The sequence below is a fragment of the Amblyomma americanum genome, chromosome 1, assembly GCF_052857255.1.
Source record: "Amblyomma americanum isolate KBUSLIRL-KWMA chromosome 1, ASM5285725v1, whole genome shotgun sequence".
Lineage (NCBI taxonomy): Eukaryota > Metazoa > Arthropoda > Arachnida > Ixodida > Ixodidae > Amblyomma > Amblyomma americanum.
In genome coordinates, this window is record NC_135497.1 from 27,680,859 (window position 1) to 27,700,675 (window position 19,817).

A 19,817-nucleotide genomic window follows, 5' to 3' on the forward strand; every position below is an offset into this window, starting at 1 on the left:
TTGCACACGCACCCATGTCACACTGGCGGACCGGCGCCGATGAACGACGGGGGCGATGCATTTGAACGTGTGATAGGCACCACGGCGTAAGTTACACGGGGTGTTACAGGGAAGACTTTAAAAAGTAATTTCGGCGATTTTCAACAATAGGATTTTTGAGGTAAAAATATGGCTTTCGCGGCATGGTATTGCAATTGTTGGTGGACACCAGAAAAACGATGAATAATCTTAACTAGTAAGCTGGTTAACTAATTTTTAATAATTAACTTTTTCACTAGTAGATTTAGGCACCCGGTTGCAAATAGAGATCTGTATATCTATCTGGATGTTAGTAACCGCCATACCAGTTCTTATAATTTAGAAAACGCGATTACCCTTGCCGCTGTGGATCGACAAAATTTGGCTACTTCGAATGTAGTTGTGTGCACTGGAGGGGTTGCATTGCCTGCATGCTCTTCAAATGCACAGGTATTTTGGTATGATGCAGCCAAAATATGTGGGGCCACAGTGCTGAGGGTAATCGCGTTTTCGAAGATCTAAAAAAACGGCGGTTACTTTCGACCGGCTACAATTCTCTAACTGCAGCTAGGCTTCTATCTCTGAAAGTTAATTATTGAAAATTAGTTAACCATTTTAAGAGTTAAAATGATTCACCGGTTTCCTGGTGTCCGCCAAACCTGGCAATACTGTGCCCGCAAAAGCCATGTATTTGCCTCAAAAATGCTATTTGTGAAAATTATTTAATCTTCCCTGCAACACATGGACACAGCATGAGGACACAGCATTCGAAACGCGCTGGACGCCCGAAACAAAAAGTACCATTCTTGCACCTCCAAACAAGGCCTGTGATAGCGTCTTCTACCCGCCGTGCGGTGAAACAGCTAAATGAACTATCTATGAAGACATACATGAACTTTCTCTTTGCCACAGAAGCCAGATGCCAGCTCGTGGGCTTGTTTTGTGGTGTTTGGGCAGCCGGCCATTGTTCAGCGCAATCAGACCGGGAGCGCCTGAGTAACGCAAGGGATGGCGGCCAACGGTCGGTTGAACGAACGAAAGAACGAGAGGGCACTATTATTTACTGTTTTGTCATCAGGGCGGTGGTTTCTAACCATGCAAGAAATAACGTGCGAAAATGGGCCGCCTATCGGAGAATCGTCTCATGACACCTACTGGAACTAGGGGACTTGTTCTTCGCATTGCGTGGGTCACTGTGTCCCCACCCGTGTATCTTACTCCGTGATCGGCGCTAATCCTGTCTCGGCAGAGGAACTGGTACCCGCCGCAGTGGCTCAGTGGTTAGGGCACTCGACTACTGATCCGGAGTTCCCGGGTTCGAACCCGACCGCGGTGGCTGTGTGTTTATGGAGGCAAAACGCTAAGGCGCCCGTGTGCTGTGCGGTGTCAGTGCACGTTAAAGATTTCAGGTGGTCGAAATGATTCCGGTGCCCTCCAATACAGCACCTCTTCTTCCTTGCTTCTTTCACTCCCTCCTTTATCCCTTCCCTTACGGCGCGGTTCAGGTGTCCAACGATATATCAGACATACTGTGCCATTTACTTCCCCCAAAAACTAATTAATAAAATAGAAAAAGAGGAACTGGTGGTTCAAGTAGTTCAGCTGAACTGGATGCGGAGTGGGTGAACTCGCAGTCAACTTTCTGTGCCATCGCATCAGCGGCTATATATAGGCAGGTGTTCGGTTTAGAGGTGCAGAGTGGTGAAAGGATGTCATAAACGGGTCGTCCTAGTCGAAATTAAGAGGAAGAAATGGGCTTGGGCAGGGCATGTAAACCGAAGGCAAGATAACCGCTGCTCCTTAATGGTAACGGAGTGGATACCAAAAGAAGGCAAGCGTAGAAGGGGGCGGTAGAAGGTTAGCTGGGCTAATGAGATTAAGAAGTTTGTGGGGATATGGTGGCCGCAGTTGTCCGAGGACAGGGTTAATTGGAGAGACATGGGAGAGGCCTTTGCCCTGCAGGGGCCGTAGTCAAGCTGATAATGATAATGAGGGGTGAAGAGAGGAAGCTGGAGAGACTGCGCGGGGTCTCTAGCGCCGAGATAGCCCATTCCTTAAGACACGGGAACAAAGGCCAGTCTCCTTCCCCTTTTGCCTAGCCTGTGCTGCAGTTCCACAGAAAGTTGACCGCTGGTAAGCGGCAGTGTCACGGCCAAAGCAACTTTGTTTGTGGTTGGTCGCTTGGATCCTCATTGGCTGTTGCGTATACGAAGATTGATGTCGCGACCAAAAGGAATTGGAAATGGAATGAATGATTAGAGAACATGTCCCCTGGTTTCCCGTTTCTTGTTCCAGATCTGAGCAATTCTCTGGCCGTACTTGAAAGAAATTTTCCGAAATATCCCACCGCCAGGCGCAAGCGTTTCATATGCCAGGTGTTTCAAGGAAGCTTCGTACTAGTTAAAAAAAAAAGAACGGTTTCCGGACTAAAGAGAAGGTTTTTTTCGACGTAGTAATACCAGTGTTCGCGGACGTTAAGAACAAGTGAGTCACGTTAAATATTTAGTGATTGACTAAATTCTAATAATTCAATTTTAGCGATTACCGTTAGGCAGCTGATTTCAAGTAAAGATTCTTAGCCGGCCATGAGTGTTAGCCATTCAGTTTTAGGGTTTCTAAACCGCGATTACCCCTCGCCGATGTTTCTCAGCTAATTTGGGCCATTTCTCGCGCCATTTGAAAACCATACACTGTTGGGAGGGTGCAGAGCGACCATTAAAATCGCAACATTCCGTCACACACCTAAAACGTGACATTCTCTGCCCCGCCAGCGCTGGAGCAGCGGAGTGGTGAGCTGCGAGCTGGCTGAGATCATTGTGTAGTGATCTGGAATGATCGCTTTTGTAGTGTTATTATACCCGGTATTTGGTAGGCAGAATAAGATCTGGCTGGTAGACTTAATACGTAACCTCTTTGATTTTGCTTTCTCTCTCCCCTACACTCATTCACGCACACAGGCGATTTCCGGGCCCTGGGCTGGTCGTTTGCGATGGGCGGGCCGCCGACCCCCGCACCGCAAGGCACACCCATCTGGGTGCCGTACGGAACCCTGATCGACTCGGCCGCCAACGTCCTGATGCCGGCCCAGCCTGTTCCCGGACACCAGGTTGGTGGTCTAATCCTGGGTCGCTCCAGGCGCACGCTGCAGTCGAGAGCTCTGCATTTGAGATGCCGGTGGAACATCTGGATCGTACTTCCTCCGATTTTCTGTCCTTCTCTTCGGGCTGCCGAGGTCAACCCATGACACTCAGTGCGCATGCGTCCGGTTGGTGGACTCTAAACAAAGACACGCAAGTGCACTATGGGACAGCTTACTCCCTCTTTACTCCTTTTTGTTTAAAGGTGAACGTGATGCTTGCTGTAGCCCTCACCTCTGTGCTTTGGTTGGTGTTGAAGGGGGCGCTGCATTGGGCCAGGCTGTATTTGACTTGCAGAGTGTTTACTGGAAGGGGCCTGCTCTTGCGTACCATGCAGTCTTCATTTGGTTGTCCCTGTGACACCATCGTTTCGGATTGCGCACTTTCACGCCTCATGACATGGCTTCTACTTTGCTTGGTTTGCAGTTCGTCTTAATGCAGGTCCCTGCGATGCGAATGCACGGACGTGGCTCTGGTGGTGAAGGCATGGTGCCCCCCTACGCTGTGCCAGGTGCGGCCACTCGTAGCACTTTTTCTCCGAAAGCTGAGGATAGCGCAAAGCGCAACAGAGGAGCAGAAAACTGACATGGCCGTAAAGGGCACAGCAGCTTCAGGTGTTTGAAATGCGGATAAGCTTTGCCTAATTGTCGATTTGATTTCAATTTCTTTTCTGCATTTCGTAGCATTCCTGCTCTTCTGTGCCGCTTGATCAATCCTGCCCTTGCATGCGGCACAGGCAGCCCCTCATTGCACTGCTTTGTACCGCTTTGTGCTTTCCGCACCCTATCTTTGATTTGTGTGCCCGTTACATTGCGTTTGTCTGGTTCTTCAAGTTTTTTTTAAGGTCTGTTTCATTTTTGTGCGGATATTGCCTGTGGGTGAAAAAATAATGACGGGCGATCATACGAACTGACGCCTTGAAGCTGTGACAGAACTCCGTCCGTCTGCTGTGCTCCTGTGCAGCTCTGAATGCACGTCGCCAAGCCTTGGCTTCTGATGGGAGAATTATTGCATGCTTGTCGTTGCAATTTCGAGGGTCCGATTTGTATAAAATATTCGTGTCTTTTCGATTATTAGGAATGGATAGGAGATAGGCCTCGAATCGAACCATTCGTCTCACTCGTGTTCAACACGAAGCAGAAGGCATTAGTACTTTTAGGCAAGGCTACGGAAAATTTTGACTGCAAAAATCGTAACGAGCGAGCGATGGGATTAGGAAGTTGCTGAAAATTGGAAATTGGCAACGCGTATTTGTTATTTTCGTAGCCTTCTGAAAGGTAATACAGTCGAACCTCGTTATAACGAAGTAGCATCGGGACCGTAAATCAGTTCGTTATATCCGATATTCGTTGTAACAGTAGACATAAATATCGGCTGTGACAAATTCGTAATTTGGCTCGCGCAAATATTCTAGACACTAAAATGCATTATATACTTGGCTTTGAACCCACTACAAACGTGGTTATCCTTACCTGTCTCCTTGTGGCATTCAATCAAAATAGGCCGGAATATGGGAAGGTTGACACGACTGTTCTTACGTCGCCGCGCACGTGAAAGTGCGTGGCGCGAAACGACTGCACCATGTGTCTGCGCATAGGCGACTTGGTGTAGAGAGAGGAACTCGAGTGAGACACAGCGGGAACCATCGCGCCTGCGTGCTCTGCCGAAGCGCGATTGGTGGCCCCGAGAGGGACCGTTGAAAAAAAAAAGCTGCCAAAGCAGCTTTGAGAGAAGAGGAGGAGGAGGAGAGGGGGCGTTGGGCGAGAAGAGAAGGAGGAGAGGCGGCGTTGGGCGAGGAGACATATGCAACGCCAGCCCGGGATCAGCCAAACAGGTTTGCATTCGTTCATTTGAAGAAAGATGTTATCTTCGTCTGGTGGCTTTTCACAGCGCTGCGCAGAATGAAGTTTTCTACATTGTCCATGCTCAAGAGGGCCTTTTCTACGTCAGCAGTTTTCGTCGTCGGGAGTTTTTCCAAATATCCTTTCAGCCTCCTGGCCATGTCCGCGGCATCCGCACTGCTCATCGTTGGTTCATCCCGTTCACTCTCACCGCTGTCGCTGCTGCTGTCATCCTCGGGCAACAAAACGCGATCCACAATTTCTTGATCCGTCAGCTCGGGCGCCACGGCCAAGTTCTCATCGGCCGAAACGAAATCGTCGAATTCGACGCCTGGGACTGCCAGCCGATCCCAAGTTCTGTCCAGCTCTGCCTGGTCTTCGGGCTGCACTTCTTCTTTGTCGGCAGGCAGAACAAAACCGGCATCCGCGAAACAGTTCCTTATTGTCGACTGCCTCACCTCATTCCACGACCCGTACAACATTTCGAGTGTCGTCTTGATGTTTATTGTTGTCGATCTATGTCGATCGATGTCAAACACCAGTTGCGTCACCAAACGCTTCCTATAATTGCACTTAAGGGAACGAATAATGCCTTTGTCTAAAGGCTGCAAAGCAGAAGTTGCGTTCGGTGGCAAAAACTGCAAGCGAACTGCCTTCAGCACGATCGAAACTTTATGCGCCGAACAGTTGTCCAAAAGCAACAGGACCTTCCTGTGCTGCCTCTCCATGTCCTGGTCAAACGCTCTCAGCCAGTCCTCGAAAAGCTTGGTCGTCATCCACGCTTTTTTGTTCGACGTGTATTGAACCTGCAAATTCCGGACGCCTTTCAGGCACCTCGGATGTGCCGACTTGCCGATGACGGTGAGCCGTCTTTTGTCGGAGCCGTCCATGTTCACGGCAACGACGACAGTCACCCGGTCTTTGTTTTTCTTGCCCCCATGGCAGGTCTCGTTCTTCATCGCCAGTGACCGCTCTGGCAACAACTTGAAAAACACGCCGGTTTCGTCGACGTTGTATACGTCGCACTCGTCGTACTCCTGGAGCAGAGGACGAAAATTCTCCAGCCACGTTTGACATGTCTCCATGTCGACAGCGGACCCTTCGCCAGACAAAGTGTGGCACGCGATCTCGTGCCTATCTTTGAAACGTTGCAGCCAACCGCTGCTTGCACAGAAATCGTCATGCCCCAGTACGCAGGCCAGGCTGTGGGCCTTCCGTTGAAGAAGTGCTCCCGACACCGGCAAATTTCGCGCCCTCACATCTTTAAACCAAGAAAGCAAAGCCGCTTCCACGTCCGGGTGATGGCAAGGCCTAACTCATTTACGGTCGGCTTTTATGGCGTCCTCGGTGTTGCCCTCAATCTTCTTTCTAGTGGCCAAAATGGTGGATAACGTACTTGGAGGAACGCCGAATTCCGAAGCAATATCCTTTTTCTTGCGGCCACTGTCCACAGCTCTCAGTATCTGCAGCTTTGTCTGGAGCGAGATCGCTTTCCTCTTCGATGCCATTTCGAGCGCTGCAACAACAAGACTGGCCGCTGTGCTGATGTCAGAACGCCGGCCTCAAAGTTGCCAATGTTGCTGCGCTTGCCTTTCTTTACCGCTGGACAAGTGGCGCCGCCTTTCGGCCCTCTGTCATGTCATGAGCTTTCAGAGTTTTCGCGCTCTGTTCACAGGTGACGCGACCATCCAAACGCGATTTTTGTGCCAGACGGCAAAACTTTTTCAAACGATAAAAAAAAAATTCAGCTGTGTATCGGCCTTCGATTTTCATTTTGGTTTTTGTTTTTTTTTATGCTACTTTCAAGTTCTGAGCCTCGTGTAAACCAAATATTTCTTCGTTACAGCCGATATCGCGGCGGATCTCGCGTTTTCGGTTTCGTTATAAAAGAATAAATGTCACTGAAATGTAGCATGACCAACCAAAATTCGTAATTAGTTCGCTATAACCGATAATTCGCTATATCAGTGTTCGTTATAACGAGGTTCGACTGTAATATACAGAACCTGCCGCGGCACACGTATACCTTGGCGAAAACGATAGCAGCGACGGTGAGGACGGACCCAGCAACGTTTGTGACGCACCAGCATGTTGTCAGGTGTGTTAATAGTGTATAGCGAGATGATTGTGCGCATCCTCTTTTTACATTAGCAGACGAGCTTCCTTCCTGTGCCAGTGGAAGAAATCGAGGCAAGGACTCCTTGGCGCTGTGACTCTCCACTATTCGGCCATGCGGACGCGGCCCTCGAGACCGATTACCCCATCAGTGAGTGGTCACTTTGAGTGGCGTTGTCGGTGTCGGTTTTTTCGAGGTTTTCCTCTCTGTTTGTACTGTGCACCGGTGTACCCTCGTCTGTCACGCGTGCGACTTCGTTACGGCTCGCTTGGAGAGACCAGATTTGTGACGTAACAAGGGTGGAAAAGTGGTCGGAAGGGTGCGTGAACAGTGAAAGGACATGAGGGGTCGTATTTTGCAGCGATTAATTTCTGTTTTAGTACATTTGGTCTGGAGCCATTGGACGTAGGCAATGGGAGAAGACTCGTCGGTGATCTTGGCAGAAACACGCCACTTACTCGCACACGCACCCATGTCACACTGGCGGACCGGCGCCGATGAACGACGGGGGCGATGCATTTGAACGTGTGATAGGCACCACGGCGTAAGTTACACGGGGTGTTACAGGGAAGACTTTAAAAAGTAATTTCGGCGATTTTCAACAATAGGATTTTTGAGGTAAAAATATGGCTTTCGCGGCATGGTATTGCAAACGTTGGTGGACACCAGAAAAACGATGAATAATCTTAACTAGTAAGCTGGTTAACTAATTTTTAATAATTAACTTTTTCACTAGTAGATTTAGGCACCCGGTTGCAAATAGAGATCTGTATATCTATCTGGATGTTAGTAACCGCCATACCAGTTCTTATAATTTAGAAAACGCGATTACCCTTGCCGCTGTGGATCGACAAAATTTGGCTACTTCGAATGTAGTTGTGTGCACTGGAGGGGTTGCATTGCCTGCATGCTCTTCAAATGCACAGGTATTTTGGTATGATGCAGCCAAAATATGTGGGGCCACAGTGCTGAGGGTAATCGCGTTTTTGAAGATCTAAAAAAACGGCGGTTACTTTCGACCGGCTACAATTCTCTAACTGCAGCTAGGCTTCTATCTCTGAAAGTTAATTATTGAAAATTAGTTAACCATTTTAAGAGTTAAAATGATTCACCGGTTTCCTGGTGTCCGCCAAACCTGGCAATACCGTGCCCGCAAAAGCCATGTATTTGCCTCAAAAATGCTATTTGTGAAAATTATTTAATCTTCCCTGCAACACATGGACACAGCATGAGGACACAGCATTCGAAACGCGCTGGACGCCCGAAACAAAAAGTACCATTCTTGCACCTCCAAACAAGGCCTGTGATAGCGTCTTCTACCCGCCGTGCGGTGAAACAGCTAAATGAACTATCTATGAAGACATACATGAACTTTCTCTTTGCCACAGAAGCCAGATGCCAGCTCGTGGGCTTGTTTTGTGGTGTTTGGGCAGCCGGCCATTGTTCAGCGCAATCAGACCCGGGAGCGCCTGAGTAACGCAAGGGATGGCGGCCAACGGTCGGTTGAACGAACGAAAGAACGAGAGGGCACTATTAGTTACTGTTTTGTCATCAGGGCGGTGGTTTCTAACCATGCAAGAAATAACGTGCGAAAATGGGCCGCCTATCGGAGAATCGTCTCATGACACCTACTGGAACTAGGGGACTTGTTCTTCGCATTGCGTGGGTCACTGTGTCCCCACCCGTGTATCTTACTCCGTGATCGGCGCTAATCCTGTCTCGGCAGAGGAACTGGTACCCGCCGCGGTGGCTCAGTGGTTAGGGCACTCGACTACTGATCCGGAGTTCCCGGGTTCGAACCCGACCGCGGTGGCTGTGTGTTTATGGAGGCAAAACACTAAGGCGCCCGTGTGCTGTGCGATGTCAGTGCACGTTAAAGATTTGAGGTGGTCGAAATGATTCCGGTGCCCTCCAATACAGCACCTCTTCTTCCTTGCTTCTTTCACTCCCTCCTTTATCCCTTCCCTTACGGCGCGGTTCAGGTGTCCAACGATATATCAGACATACTGTGCCATTTACTTCTCCCAAAAACTAATTAAAAAAATAGAAAAAGAAGAACTGGTGGTTCAAGTAGTTCAGCTGAACTGGATGCGGAGTGGGTGAACTCGCTGTCAACTTTCTGTGCCATCGCATCAGAGGCTATATATAGGCAGGTGTTCGGTTTAGAGGTGCAGAGTGGTGAAAGAGGATGTCATAAACGGGTCGTCCTAGTCGAAATTAAGAGGAAGAAATGGGCTTGGGCAGGGCATGTAAACCGATGGCAAGATAACCGCTGCTCCTTAATGGTAACGGAGTGGATACCAAAAGAAGGCAAGCGTAGCAGGGGGCGGTAGAAGGTTAGCTGGGCTAATGAGATTAAGAAGTTTGTGGGGATATGGTGGCCGCAGTTGTCCGAGGACAGGGTTAATTGGAGAGACATGGGAGAGGCCTTTGCCCTGCAGGGGCCGTAGTCAAGCTGATAATGATAATGAGGGGTGAAGAGAGGGAGCTGGAGAGACTGCGCGGGGTCTCTAGCGCCGAGATAGCCCATTCCCTATGACACGGGAACAAAGGCCAGTCTCCTTCCCCTTTTGCCTAGCCTGTGCTGCAGTTCCACAGAAAGTTGACCGCTGGTAAGCGGCAGTGTCACGGCCAAAGCAACTTTGTTTGTGGTCGGTCGCCTGGATCCTCATTGGCTGTTGCGTATACGAAGATTGATGTCGTGACCAAAAGGAATTGGAAATGGAATGAATGATTAGAGAACATGTCCCCTGGTTTCCCGTTTCTTGTTCCAGATCTGAGCAATTCTCTGGCCGTACTTGAAAGAAATGTTCCGAAATATTCCACCGCCAGGCGCAAGCGTTTCATATGCCAGGTGTTTCAAGGAAGCTTGGTACTAGTTAAAAAAAAAAGAACGGTTTCCGGACTAAAGAAAAGGTTTTTTCGACGTAGTAATACCAGTGTTCGCGGACGTTAAAAACAAGCGAGTCATGTTAAATATTTAGTGATTGACTAAATTCTAATAATTCAATTTTAGCCATTACCGATAGGCAGCTGATTGCAAGTGAAGATTCTTAGCCGGCCATTTGTGGTAGCCATTCAGTTTTAGGGTTTCTAAACCGCGATTACCCCTCGCCGCTGTTTCTCAGCTAATTTGGGCCATTTCTTGCGCCATTTGGAAACCATACACTGTCTGGAGGGCGCAGAGCGACCATTAAAATTGCAACGTTCCGTCACACACCTAAAACGTGACATTCTCTGCCCCGCCAGTGCTGGAGCAGCGAAGTGGTGAGGTGCGAGCTGGCTGAGATTATTGTGTAGTGATCTGGAATGATCGCTTTTGTAGTGTTATTATACCCGGTATTTGGTAGGCAGAATAAGAGCTGGTTGGTAGAGTTCATACGTTACCTCTTTGATTTTGCTTTCTCTCTCCCCTGCACTCATTCGCGCACACAGGCGATTTCCGGGCCCTGGGCTGGTCGTTTGCGATGGGCGAGCCGCCGACCCCCGCACCGCAAGGAACGCTCATCTGGGTGCCGTACGGAACACGGATCGACTAGGCCACCAACGTCCTGATGCCGGCCCAGCCTGTACCCGGACACCAGGTTGGTGGTCTAACCCTGGGTCGCTCCAGGCGCACGCTGCACTCGAGAGCTCTGCATTTGAGATGCCGGTGGAACATCTGGATCGTACTTCCTCCGATTTTCTGTCCTTCTCTTCGGGCTGCCGAGGTCAACCCATGACACTCAGTGCGCATGCGTCCGGTTGGTGGACTCTAAACAAAGACACGCAAGTGCACTATGGGACAGCTTACTCCCTCTTTACTCCTCTTTGTTTAAAGGTGAACGTGATGCTTGCTGTAGCCCTCACCTCTGTGCTTTGGTTGGTGTTGAAGGGGGTGCTGCATTGGGCCAGGCTGTATTTGACTTGCAGAGTGTTTACTGGAAGGGGCCTGCTCTTGCGTACCATGCAGTCTTTATTTGGTTGTCCCTGTGGCACCATCGTTTCGGATTGCGCACGTTCACGCCTCATGACATGGCTTCTGCTTTGCTTGCTTTGCAGTTCGTCTTAATGCAGGTCCCTGCGATGCGAATGCACGGACGTGGCTCTGGTGGTGAAGGCATGGTGCCCCCCTACGCTGTGCCAGGTGCGGCCACTCGTAGCACTTTTTCTCCGAAAGCTGAGGATAGCGCAAAGCGCAACAGAGGAGCAGAAAACTGACATGGCCGTAAAGGGCACAGCAGCTTCAGGTGTTTGAAATGCGGATAAGCTTTGCCTAATTTTCGATTTGATTTCAATTTCTTTTCTGCATTTCGTAGCATTCCTGCTCTTCTGTGCCGCTTGATCAATCCTGCCCTTGCATGCGGCACAGGCAGCCCCTCATTGCACTGCTTTGTACCGCTTTGCGCTTTCCGCACCCTATCTTTGATTTGTGTGCCCGTTACATTGCGTTTGTCTGGTTCTACAAGTTTTTTTTAAGGTCTGTTTCATTTTTGTGCGGATATTGCCTGTGGGTGAAAAAATAATGACGGGCGATCATACGAACTGACGCCTTGAAGCTGTGACAGAACTCCGTCCGTCTGCTGTGCTCCTGTGCAGCTCTGAATGCACCTCGCCAAGCCTTGGCCTCTGATGGGAGAATTTTTGCATGCTTGTCGTTGCAATTTCGAGTGTCCGATTTGTATAAAATATTCGTGTATTTTCGATTATTAGGAATGGATAGGAGATAGGCCTCGAATCGAACCATTCGTCTCACTCGTGTTCAACACGAAGCAGAGGGCATTAGTACTTTTAGGCAAGGCTACGGAAAATTTTGACTGCAAAAATCGTAACGAGCGAGCGATGGGATTAGGAAGTTGCTGAAAATTGGAAATTGGCAACGCGTATTTGTTATTTTCGTAGCCTTCTGAAAGGTAATAATATACAGAACCTGCTGCGGCACACGTATACCTTGGCGAAAACGATAGCAGCGACGGTGAGGACGGGCCCAGCAACGTTTGTGAAGCACCAGCATGTTGTCAGGTGTGTTAATAGTGTATAGCGAGATGATTGTGCGCATCCTCTTTTTACATTAGCAGACGAGCTTCCTTCCTGTGCCAGTGGAAGAAATCGAGGCAAGGACTCCTTGGCGCTGTGACTCTCCACTATTCGGCCATGCGGACGCGGCCCTCGAGACCGATTACCCCATCAGTGAGTGGTCACTTTGAGTGGCGTTGTCGGTGTCGGTTTTTTCGAGGTTTTCCTCTCTGTTTGTACTGTGCACCGGTGTACCCTCGTCTGTCACGCGTGCGACTTCGTTACGGCTCGCTTGGAGAGACCAGATTTGTGACGTAACAAGGGTGGAAAAGTGGTCGGAAGGGTGCGTGAACAGTGAAAGGACATTAGGGGTCGTATTTTGCAGCGATTAATTTCTGTTTTAGTACATTTGGTCTGGAGCCATTGGACGTAGGCAATGGGAGAAGACTCGTCGGTGAACTTGGCAGAAACACGCCACTTACTCGCACACGCACCCATGTCACACTGGCGGACCGGCGCCGATGAACGACGGGGGCGATGCATTTGAACGTGTGATAGGCACCACGGCGTAAGTTACACGGGGTGTTACAGGGAAGACTTTAAAAAGTAATTTCGGCGATTTTCAACAATAGGATTTTTGAGGTAAAAATATGGCTTTCGCGGCATGGTATTGCAAACGTCGGTGGACACCAGAAAAACGATGAATGATCTTAACTAGTAAGCTGGTTAACTAATTTTTAATAATTAACTTTTTCACTAGTAGATTTAGGCACCCGGTTGCAAATAGAGATCTGTATTTCTATCTGGTTGTTAGTAACCGCCATACCAGTTCTTATAATTTAGAAAACGCGATTACCCTTGCCGCTGTGGATCGACAAAATTTGGCTACTTCGAATGTAGTTGTGTGCACTGGAGGGGTTGCATTGCCTGCATGCTCTTCAAATGCACAGGTATTTTGGTATGATGCAGCCAAAATATGTGGGGCCACAGTGCTGAGGGTAATCGCGTTTTTGAAGATCTAAAAAAACGGCGGTTACTTTCGACCGGCTACAATTCTCTAACTGCAGCTAGGCTTCTATCTCTGAAAGTTAATTATTGAAAATTAGTTAACCATTTTAAGAGTTAAAATGATTCACCGGTTTCCTGGTGTCCGCCAAACCTGGCAATACCGTGCCCGCAAAAGCCATGTATTTGCCTCAAAAATGCTATTTGTGAAAATTATTTAATCTTCCCTGCAACACATGGACACAGCATGAGGACACAGCATTCGAAACGCGCTGGACGCCCGAAACAAAAAGTACCATTCTTGCACCTCCAAACAAGGCCTGTGATAGCGTCTTCTACCCGCCGTGCGGTGAAACAGCTAAATGAACTATCTATGAAGACATACATGAACTTTCTCTTTGCCACAGAAGCGAGATGCCAGCTCGTGGGCTTGTTTTGTGGTGTTTGGGCAGCCGGCCATTGTTCAGCGCAATCAGACCGGGAGCGCCTGAGTAACGCAAGGGATGGCGGCCAACTGTCGGTTGAACGAACGAAAGAACGAGAGGGCACTATTAGTTACTGTTTTGTCATCAGGGCGGTCGTTTCTAACCATGCAAAAAATAACGTGCGAAAATGGGCCGCCTATCGGAGAATCGTTTCATGACACCTACTGAAACTAGGGGACTTGTTCTTCGCATTGCGTGGGTCACTGTGTCCCCACCCGTGTATCTTACTCCGTGATCGGCGCTAATCCTGTCTCGTCAGAGGAACTGGTACCCGCCGCGGTGGCTCAGTGGTTAGGGCACTCGACTACTGATCCGGAGTTCCCGGGTTCGAACCCGACCGCGGTGGCTGTGTGTTTATGGAGGCAAAACGCTAAGGCGCCCGTGTGCTGTGCGATGTCAGTGCACGTTAAAGATTTCAGGTGGTCGAAATGATTCCGGTGCCCTCCAATACAGCACCTCTTCTTCCTTGCTTCTTTCACTCCCTCCTTTATCCCTTCCCTTACGGCGCGGTTCAGGTGTCCAACGATATATCAGACATACTGTGCCATTTACTTCCCCCAAAAACTAATTAAAAAAATAGAAAAAGAGGAACTGGTGGTTCAAGTAGTTCAGCTGAACTGGATGCGGAGTGGGTGAACTCGCAGTCAACTTTCTGTGCCATCGCATCAGAGGCTATATATAGGCAGGTGTTCGGTTTAGAGGTGCGGAGTGGTGAAAGGATGTCATAAACGGGTCGTCCTAGTCGAAATTAAGAGGAAGAAATGGGCTTGGGCAGGGCATGTAAACCGAAGGCAAGATAACCGCTGCTCCTTAACGGTAACGGAGTGGATACCAAAAGAAGGCAAGCGTAGAAGGGGGCGGTAGAAGGTTAGCTGGGCTAATGAGATTAAGAAGTTTGTGGGGATATGGTGGCCGCAGTTGTCCGAGGACAGGGTTAATTGGAGAGACATGGGAGAGGCCTTTGCCCTGCAGGGGCCGTAGTCAAGCTGATAATGATAATGAGGGGTGAAGAGAGGAAGCTGGAGAGACTGCGCGGGGTCTCTAGCGCCGAGATAGCCCATTCCCTATGACACGGGAACAAAGGCCAGTCTCCTTCCCCTTTTGCCTAGCCTGTGCTGCAGTTCCACAGAAAGTTGACCGCTGGTAAGCGGCAGTGTCACGGCCAAAGCAACTTTGTTTGTGGTTGGTCGCTTGGATCCTCATTGGCTGTTGCGTATACGAAGATTGATGTCGCGACCAAAAGGAATTGGAAATGGAATGAATGATTAGAGAACATGTCCCCTGGTTTCCCGTTTCTTGTTCCAGATCTGAGCAATTCTCTGGCCGTACTTGAAAGAAATTTTCCGAAATATCCCACCGCCAGGCGCAAGCGTTTCATATGCCAGGTGTTTCAAGGAAGCTTCGTACTAGTTAAAAAAAAAAGAACGGTTTCCGGACTAAAGAGAAGGTTTTTTCGATGTAGTAATACCAGTGTTCGCGGACGTTAAAAACAAGTGAGTCACGTTAAATATTTAGTGATTGACTAAATTCTAATAATTCAATTTTAGCGATTACCGATAGGCAGCTGATTTCAAGTGAAGATTCTTAGCCGGCCATTAGTGTTAGCCATTCAGTTTTAGGGTTTCTAAACCGCGATTACCCCTCGCCGATGTTTCTCAGCTAATTTGGGCCATTTCTCGCGCCATTTGAAAACCATACACTGTTGGGAGGGTGCAGAGCGACCATTAAAATCGCAACATTCCGTCACACACCTAAAACGTGACATTCTCTGCCCCGCCAGCGCTGGAGCAGCGGAGCGGTGAGCTGCGAGCTGGCTGAGATCATTGTGTAGTGATCTGGAATGATCGCTTTTGTAGTGTTATTATACCCGGTATTTGGTAGGCAGAATAAGATCTGGCTGGTAGACTTAATACGTAACCTCTTTGATTTTGCTTTCTCTCTCCCCTACACTCATTCACGCACACAGGCGATTTCCGGGCCCTGGGCTGGTCGTTTGCGATGGGCGGGCCGCCGACCCCCGCACCGCAAGGCACACCCATCTGGGTGCCGTATGGAACCCTGATCGACTCGGCCGCCAACGTCCTGATGCCGGCCCAGCCTGTTCCCGGACACCAGGTTGGTGGTCTAATCCTGGGTCGCTCCAGTCGCACGCTGCAGTCGAGAGCTCTGCATTTGAGATACATTTGAGACGATTAAATTTTGCTCGTGTCAGAAACGATTTCTTCATGAGGCCTGGTTTTCCATAGAATCATGTCGTTCAGACTGGGCGCTAAGTAACATAAGGTTGTCAAACATTGTGGCTGACTGTGGCTGTGCTCGGCTCTTCAAATACACTTAAATTTTAGCACCGGGACTGCGTAACCAGGATCATTTTCGAAGCACTCGGCATACTCAGGATTGGTTAGACGGGGGGATGAGGAGGGGCGAGTTTTTTTGCAGACAGGGCAGGGGCTTTTTAGAGGCTGAGTAAAGTTTTGTTTTTGTAGGTGCTGTGCGCAAGTGTTTCATTGGTTCCAACAACGCTCTGGGAGCGCATAGAAGTGAGGATTTTCAATGATATTGTGCTTGGTATTGAAATCTGTCTTCGTGATTGGGGGCGGTTCAGCAATAGAGTGCGTGTTATCTTTTCAGTTACGGGCCGAAATTGTATCCAAGACTGATATACCGCCCGGAGCACCCCGCGTCACTCTTCTCCTATATTTCCTTCCGGCAAAATAGTGTTCACAGGTGAGGCTTCCTCCTGTACTTTTTAGCTCTGATTTATACCCTTGAGGTTCTGATCATATGCACTTTTGTAATAAGGTAATATTATTGAGGAAATAATGCATTATTCTGTATTTCGAACAGTTAGGGCATTGCTTTGAAAGTCCTGTGAAAAAATGCACCAGTGTTTTGCGCGTTTCTCGAACTCGTGGCAAGTGGTGCTTCTCCCAATGGGCCTCTTCTGGTTTATGGTTTATGGGGCTTTAACGTCTCAAAGCGACTCAGGCTATTAGAGACGCCGTAGTGAAGGGCTCCGGGAATTTCGACCATCTGGGGTTCTTTAACGTGCACTGACATCGCACAGTACACGGGCCTCTAGAATTTCGCCTGCATCGAAATTCAACCGCCGCAGCCGGGATCGAACCCGCGCCTTTCGGGCAAGCAGCTGAGCGCCATAACCACTCAGCCACCGCGGCGGCTAATGGGCCTCTTCTATCACCTCGCTTTCATGCAGTTAAGACAACCTAAGGAAGCCTAGCGGCTGCCCTTACCTGCTGAGCTTCGGTCTCCTGGGGGTGTTGCTGGAACGAACTGTACCAATCTTGCGATGAAAATATTCTGTTTATAGTTTACTGCTAAGAGGGTCAGACAACCTCTGACAGGCAATGGCTTGTTGGAAAGCACCGTCTGCTGCGACTTCGATGTGCAGCAGGTTAAGCCGAGCAACACCTAGGGAGCGGTGCACTTCTCGCATGCTGGTGGGCCGCACGTCGCTGTAAGAAGCGCCTCACTAGTTTTGTGCAGTGTATTGTTGCTTGTAGGTTACAGGTAAACACGCTTATTGCCGCTTTTCTGCATCGAATTATCATATATTAAAGTGTTTCGCGATCTGCTTTGAGTTCGATATACCTGAATTGAAGTGTAGTGACATTATTGGACGTGTTTTTCGTGGAGCACATTTTCAAGACGGGGAAGTAAGGGTGCTTATATCATTTTGTGGAAGATTTCATTATATGGCAGCAAGTAAAGTTCAGAAAGCCGAGGATAGTAGCCTCATTGCTTTAGGCGATTTTTGTGACACACATAGGTTTTAGCGAGAGAGCAGATAACGACATGGCGGCTATAACAAAATCTTCCATTGCATTGCTTGCCCACTTGCCCGCAACACTGAATCTAATTGCAGGCCGCAAGGTGATTATTGCTGACTAAACCTTGTTTTTCATGCAGGGAGGAAAACACAGGATGCAATCCATGAAGCGTTCAAGGACATATAACATATAACTCTCAAGGTAGAGGAATTCTACAGCATGAATGACAGAGTGGCAAGTATTGTACTTAAGCTGAATGAGAGCTACAAGCTGAAGGTTGTGCATTCTTTCATTCATGCATGAGGTAGTCGAAAAGCTCCACAAAGACGTGGAATCAGCAATGTGTAAGGCAAACACTCAGTACACACAAGTGATAGGCGATTTGTCATCACGGTAGTGCGGTCGAGCCTTCTGGCAGTTGACGCAGCTCCCACGCAGAGGCACACAAGCCGAAGAAACCTGAAGGCAATGAAACGAAAACAGCTGTATGCAGAGTACTTCGAACATTAAAGTACAAGTGTTCGGAACTGAGTCCAACAGCATTACGGCTTCATCAGAAGGGGCCCTCTCGGTAACGATGGATGAAGACCTTTTCAATGCTTTGCTCTCTCGGCTCCCCTCTTTCGGGCTTGCTTTATGCCCGTGGCTGCATGACAGCATGCTTCCTTGCATTGGCTGGAATTTCTGACAAAAGGATGCTCCGGCACAGCACCAGCCATTCTGTATCTGCGGCAGGACTCGCGCCCGCCCGGAGGGCAACTGACAGGTGAGGGTGCATTTCCTCGACGGCTCCATGGCGGTTGGCGCCAGAACCGGGCATATGGGTGACACCTGTAGGGCAGAGAGAAGAGTTTGTGCTTCGCCGGTGAGCACGGTACTGGGCATCAATAGGCAGCCAATGGAGGGAGCTTTCGGGAATCGGCCTAGGTTTGAAGAGGGGAAGAAGCTAATAAGAATAACATTTATGAGTTAGTGGTCAGAGAAAATGCAGCGGACAGCTTGATGGTACGGCAGAAGAGGTATTACCCTTTAACCAGGGACGAGGGCCTTAGCAAGCGAAGAAGTATAATATTGCAAATATCATTACGGAGCGTGCAAAAGAAGTAAGCGCTGGGAGAGTTAAGATAGTGGTAAGCTCTCAGAAAGGCGGATAAATAATGCATTTTAGAAGCAGAAAATTATAAAACCATTAGACGTACATGGAACTTACTTAACTGACGACAGAAATCTGTAAACATGAAGCAACCGAACAAGAAAGTTAAATGTAAAGAGAAGCTGGCATGCTCTATGCGCCGTATGTAGCCCAAAAGCTGTCAAGTTGAGGCTATGCACCAACGAAAATCAGATATATGAAAAAATGACAAACAGGGCAAGGTTATTACTATATGTTTCAGAGAATAAAAATGGCCGAGGAACTCTAAACAGTTCTTTTTAGTACCCGAAATAGTAAGGATGACATGACACAAGCAGTGGTACAGATTAACTGTACATTCCGCCGGTAGCGAAAGAGGAAGTAAGTGAACCTTTCCAAGAAATGAAACGAACGAAAGCGGTGCTGAGTATCAGGTAACTGCAGATACGTTGAAGAGGAGAGGAGTTTGTGCTAGAAGAACTAGCCACTCGGTATACGCAGTGTCCCACGACCTGGAACGTATCGAGATCCTGGAGGAACGCTCACATTAACATTTGAAAGAGACGTCAAGGACATAAATTACAGACCGATCTGCTTACTGAACGCTGCCTACGAGGTATTTACTAGAGTAACTGCTTAGAAAATTAGAGGAAGATAAGTCATCCGTAAATGAACGTACAGGCTATTCTTCAGATGATTACGTTGACACTATCAGTCCGGTGTTGGATGAGGAATCCGGAGTCGCTCTAGACGAAACCACAGGTCAGGAACGACGCTTGCTCCGAACACCACTACCAGGACAGGACTGCCGACGAATTAAAGGAGTTGGATGATGGGAGGAAGCTTATGATAGGGTTTATTTACATAGATAGAGATCAAAATGAACTGCTCTCCGAAGAGAGGATCTTAAGGTAGGGTCATAATGGAGGATCCCAAAATGGAGCATCCCAAATTGGAGCATGATGTGTTGAAACTTCGTTTTCTTTTCGTGTTTAACCTGTGTGTCCTTTGTACGTGATTTTCTTAAATACGCTTCATGGGACGAAACCCAGACACCTCTCGCTTGTTTATGGCCGGCGGCGGCTCCTCTCGGGCGACGGGACTCTGGGAACCCGAGGGAGAGGGCCAAAGGTAGAGACCAGCAGAGAGCTCCTCCGTCTGGAGGGGCAAGGCAAAAGGGCAGAACGAGCGGGGAGCCCCAACGATGAGCATGTAATTTTTCGAGCTCTTGCTCCCCTCCTAACGAACAGTTTGACTTTCTTGTTTCTTGCAATAAACGAAGTTATATAAACGATAA

General features: G+C 48.7%; 1 protein-coding gene across 15 annotated transcripts in view; it reads left to right on the forward strand.

Annotated features, from left to right (window-relative positions):
* The window catches only part of LOC144112122 (uncharacterized), a 32,491-nt gene extending 14,576 nt beyond the window's left edge, over positions 1-17,915 (forward strand). For 6 of the 15 annotated variants that reach the window (XR_013310204.1, XR_013310202.1, XR_013310213.1 and 3 more), the window contains 6 exons: positions 2,976-3,124; positions 7,148-7,262; positions 10,548-10,696; positions 11,154-11,238; positions 12,170-12,281; positions 15,564-15,587. Coding sequence is in view for 1 of the 15 variants with exons in the window: in XM_077645177.1 (XP_077501303.1) it covers positions 2,976-3,124; positions 7,148-7,262; positions 10,548-10,651 (368 nt within the window). In the remaining 14 variants the exon portion in view is untranslated. Of the gene's footprint in view, positions 1-2,975; positions 3,125-3,581; positions 3,667-7,147; positions 7,263-10,547; positions 10,697-11,153; positions 11,342-12,166; positions 12,288-15,563; positions 15,588-16,228; positions 16,325-17,527 lie in introns of those variants that run through there. The other 9 variants (XR_013310214.1, XR_013310215.1, XR_013310210.1 and 6 more) reach the window with 9 other exon arrangements.
* Positions 17,916-19,817: the final 1,902 nt, after the last annotated feature.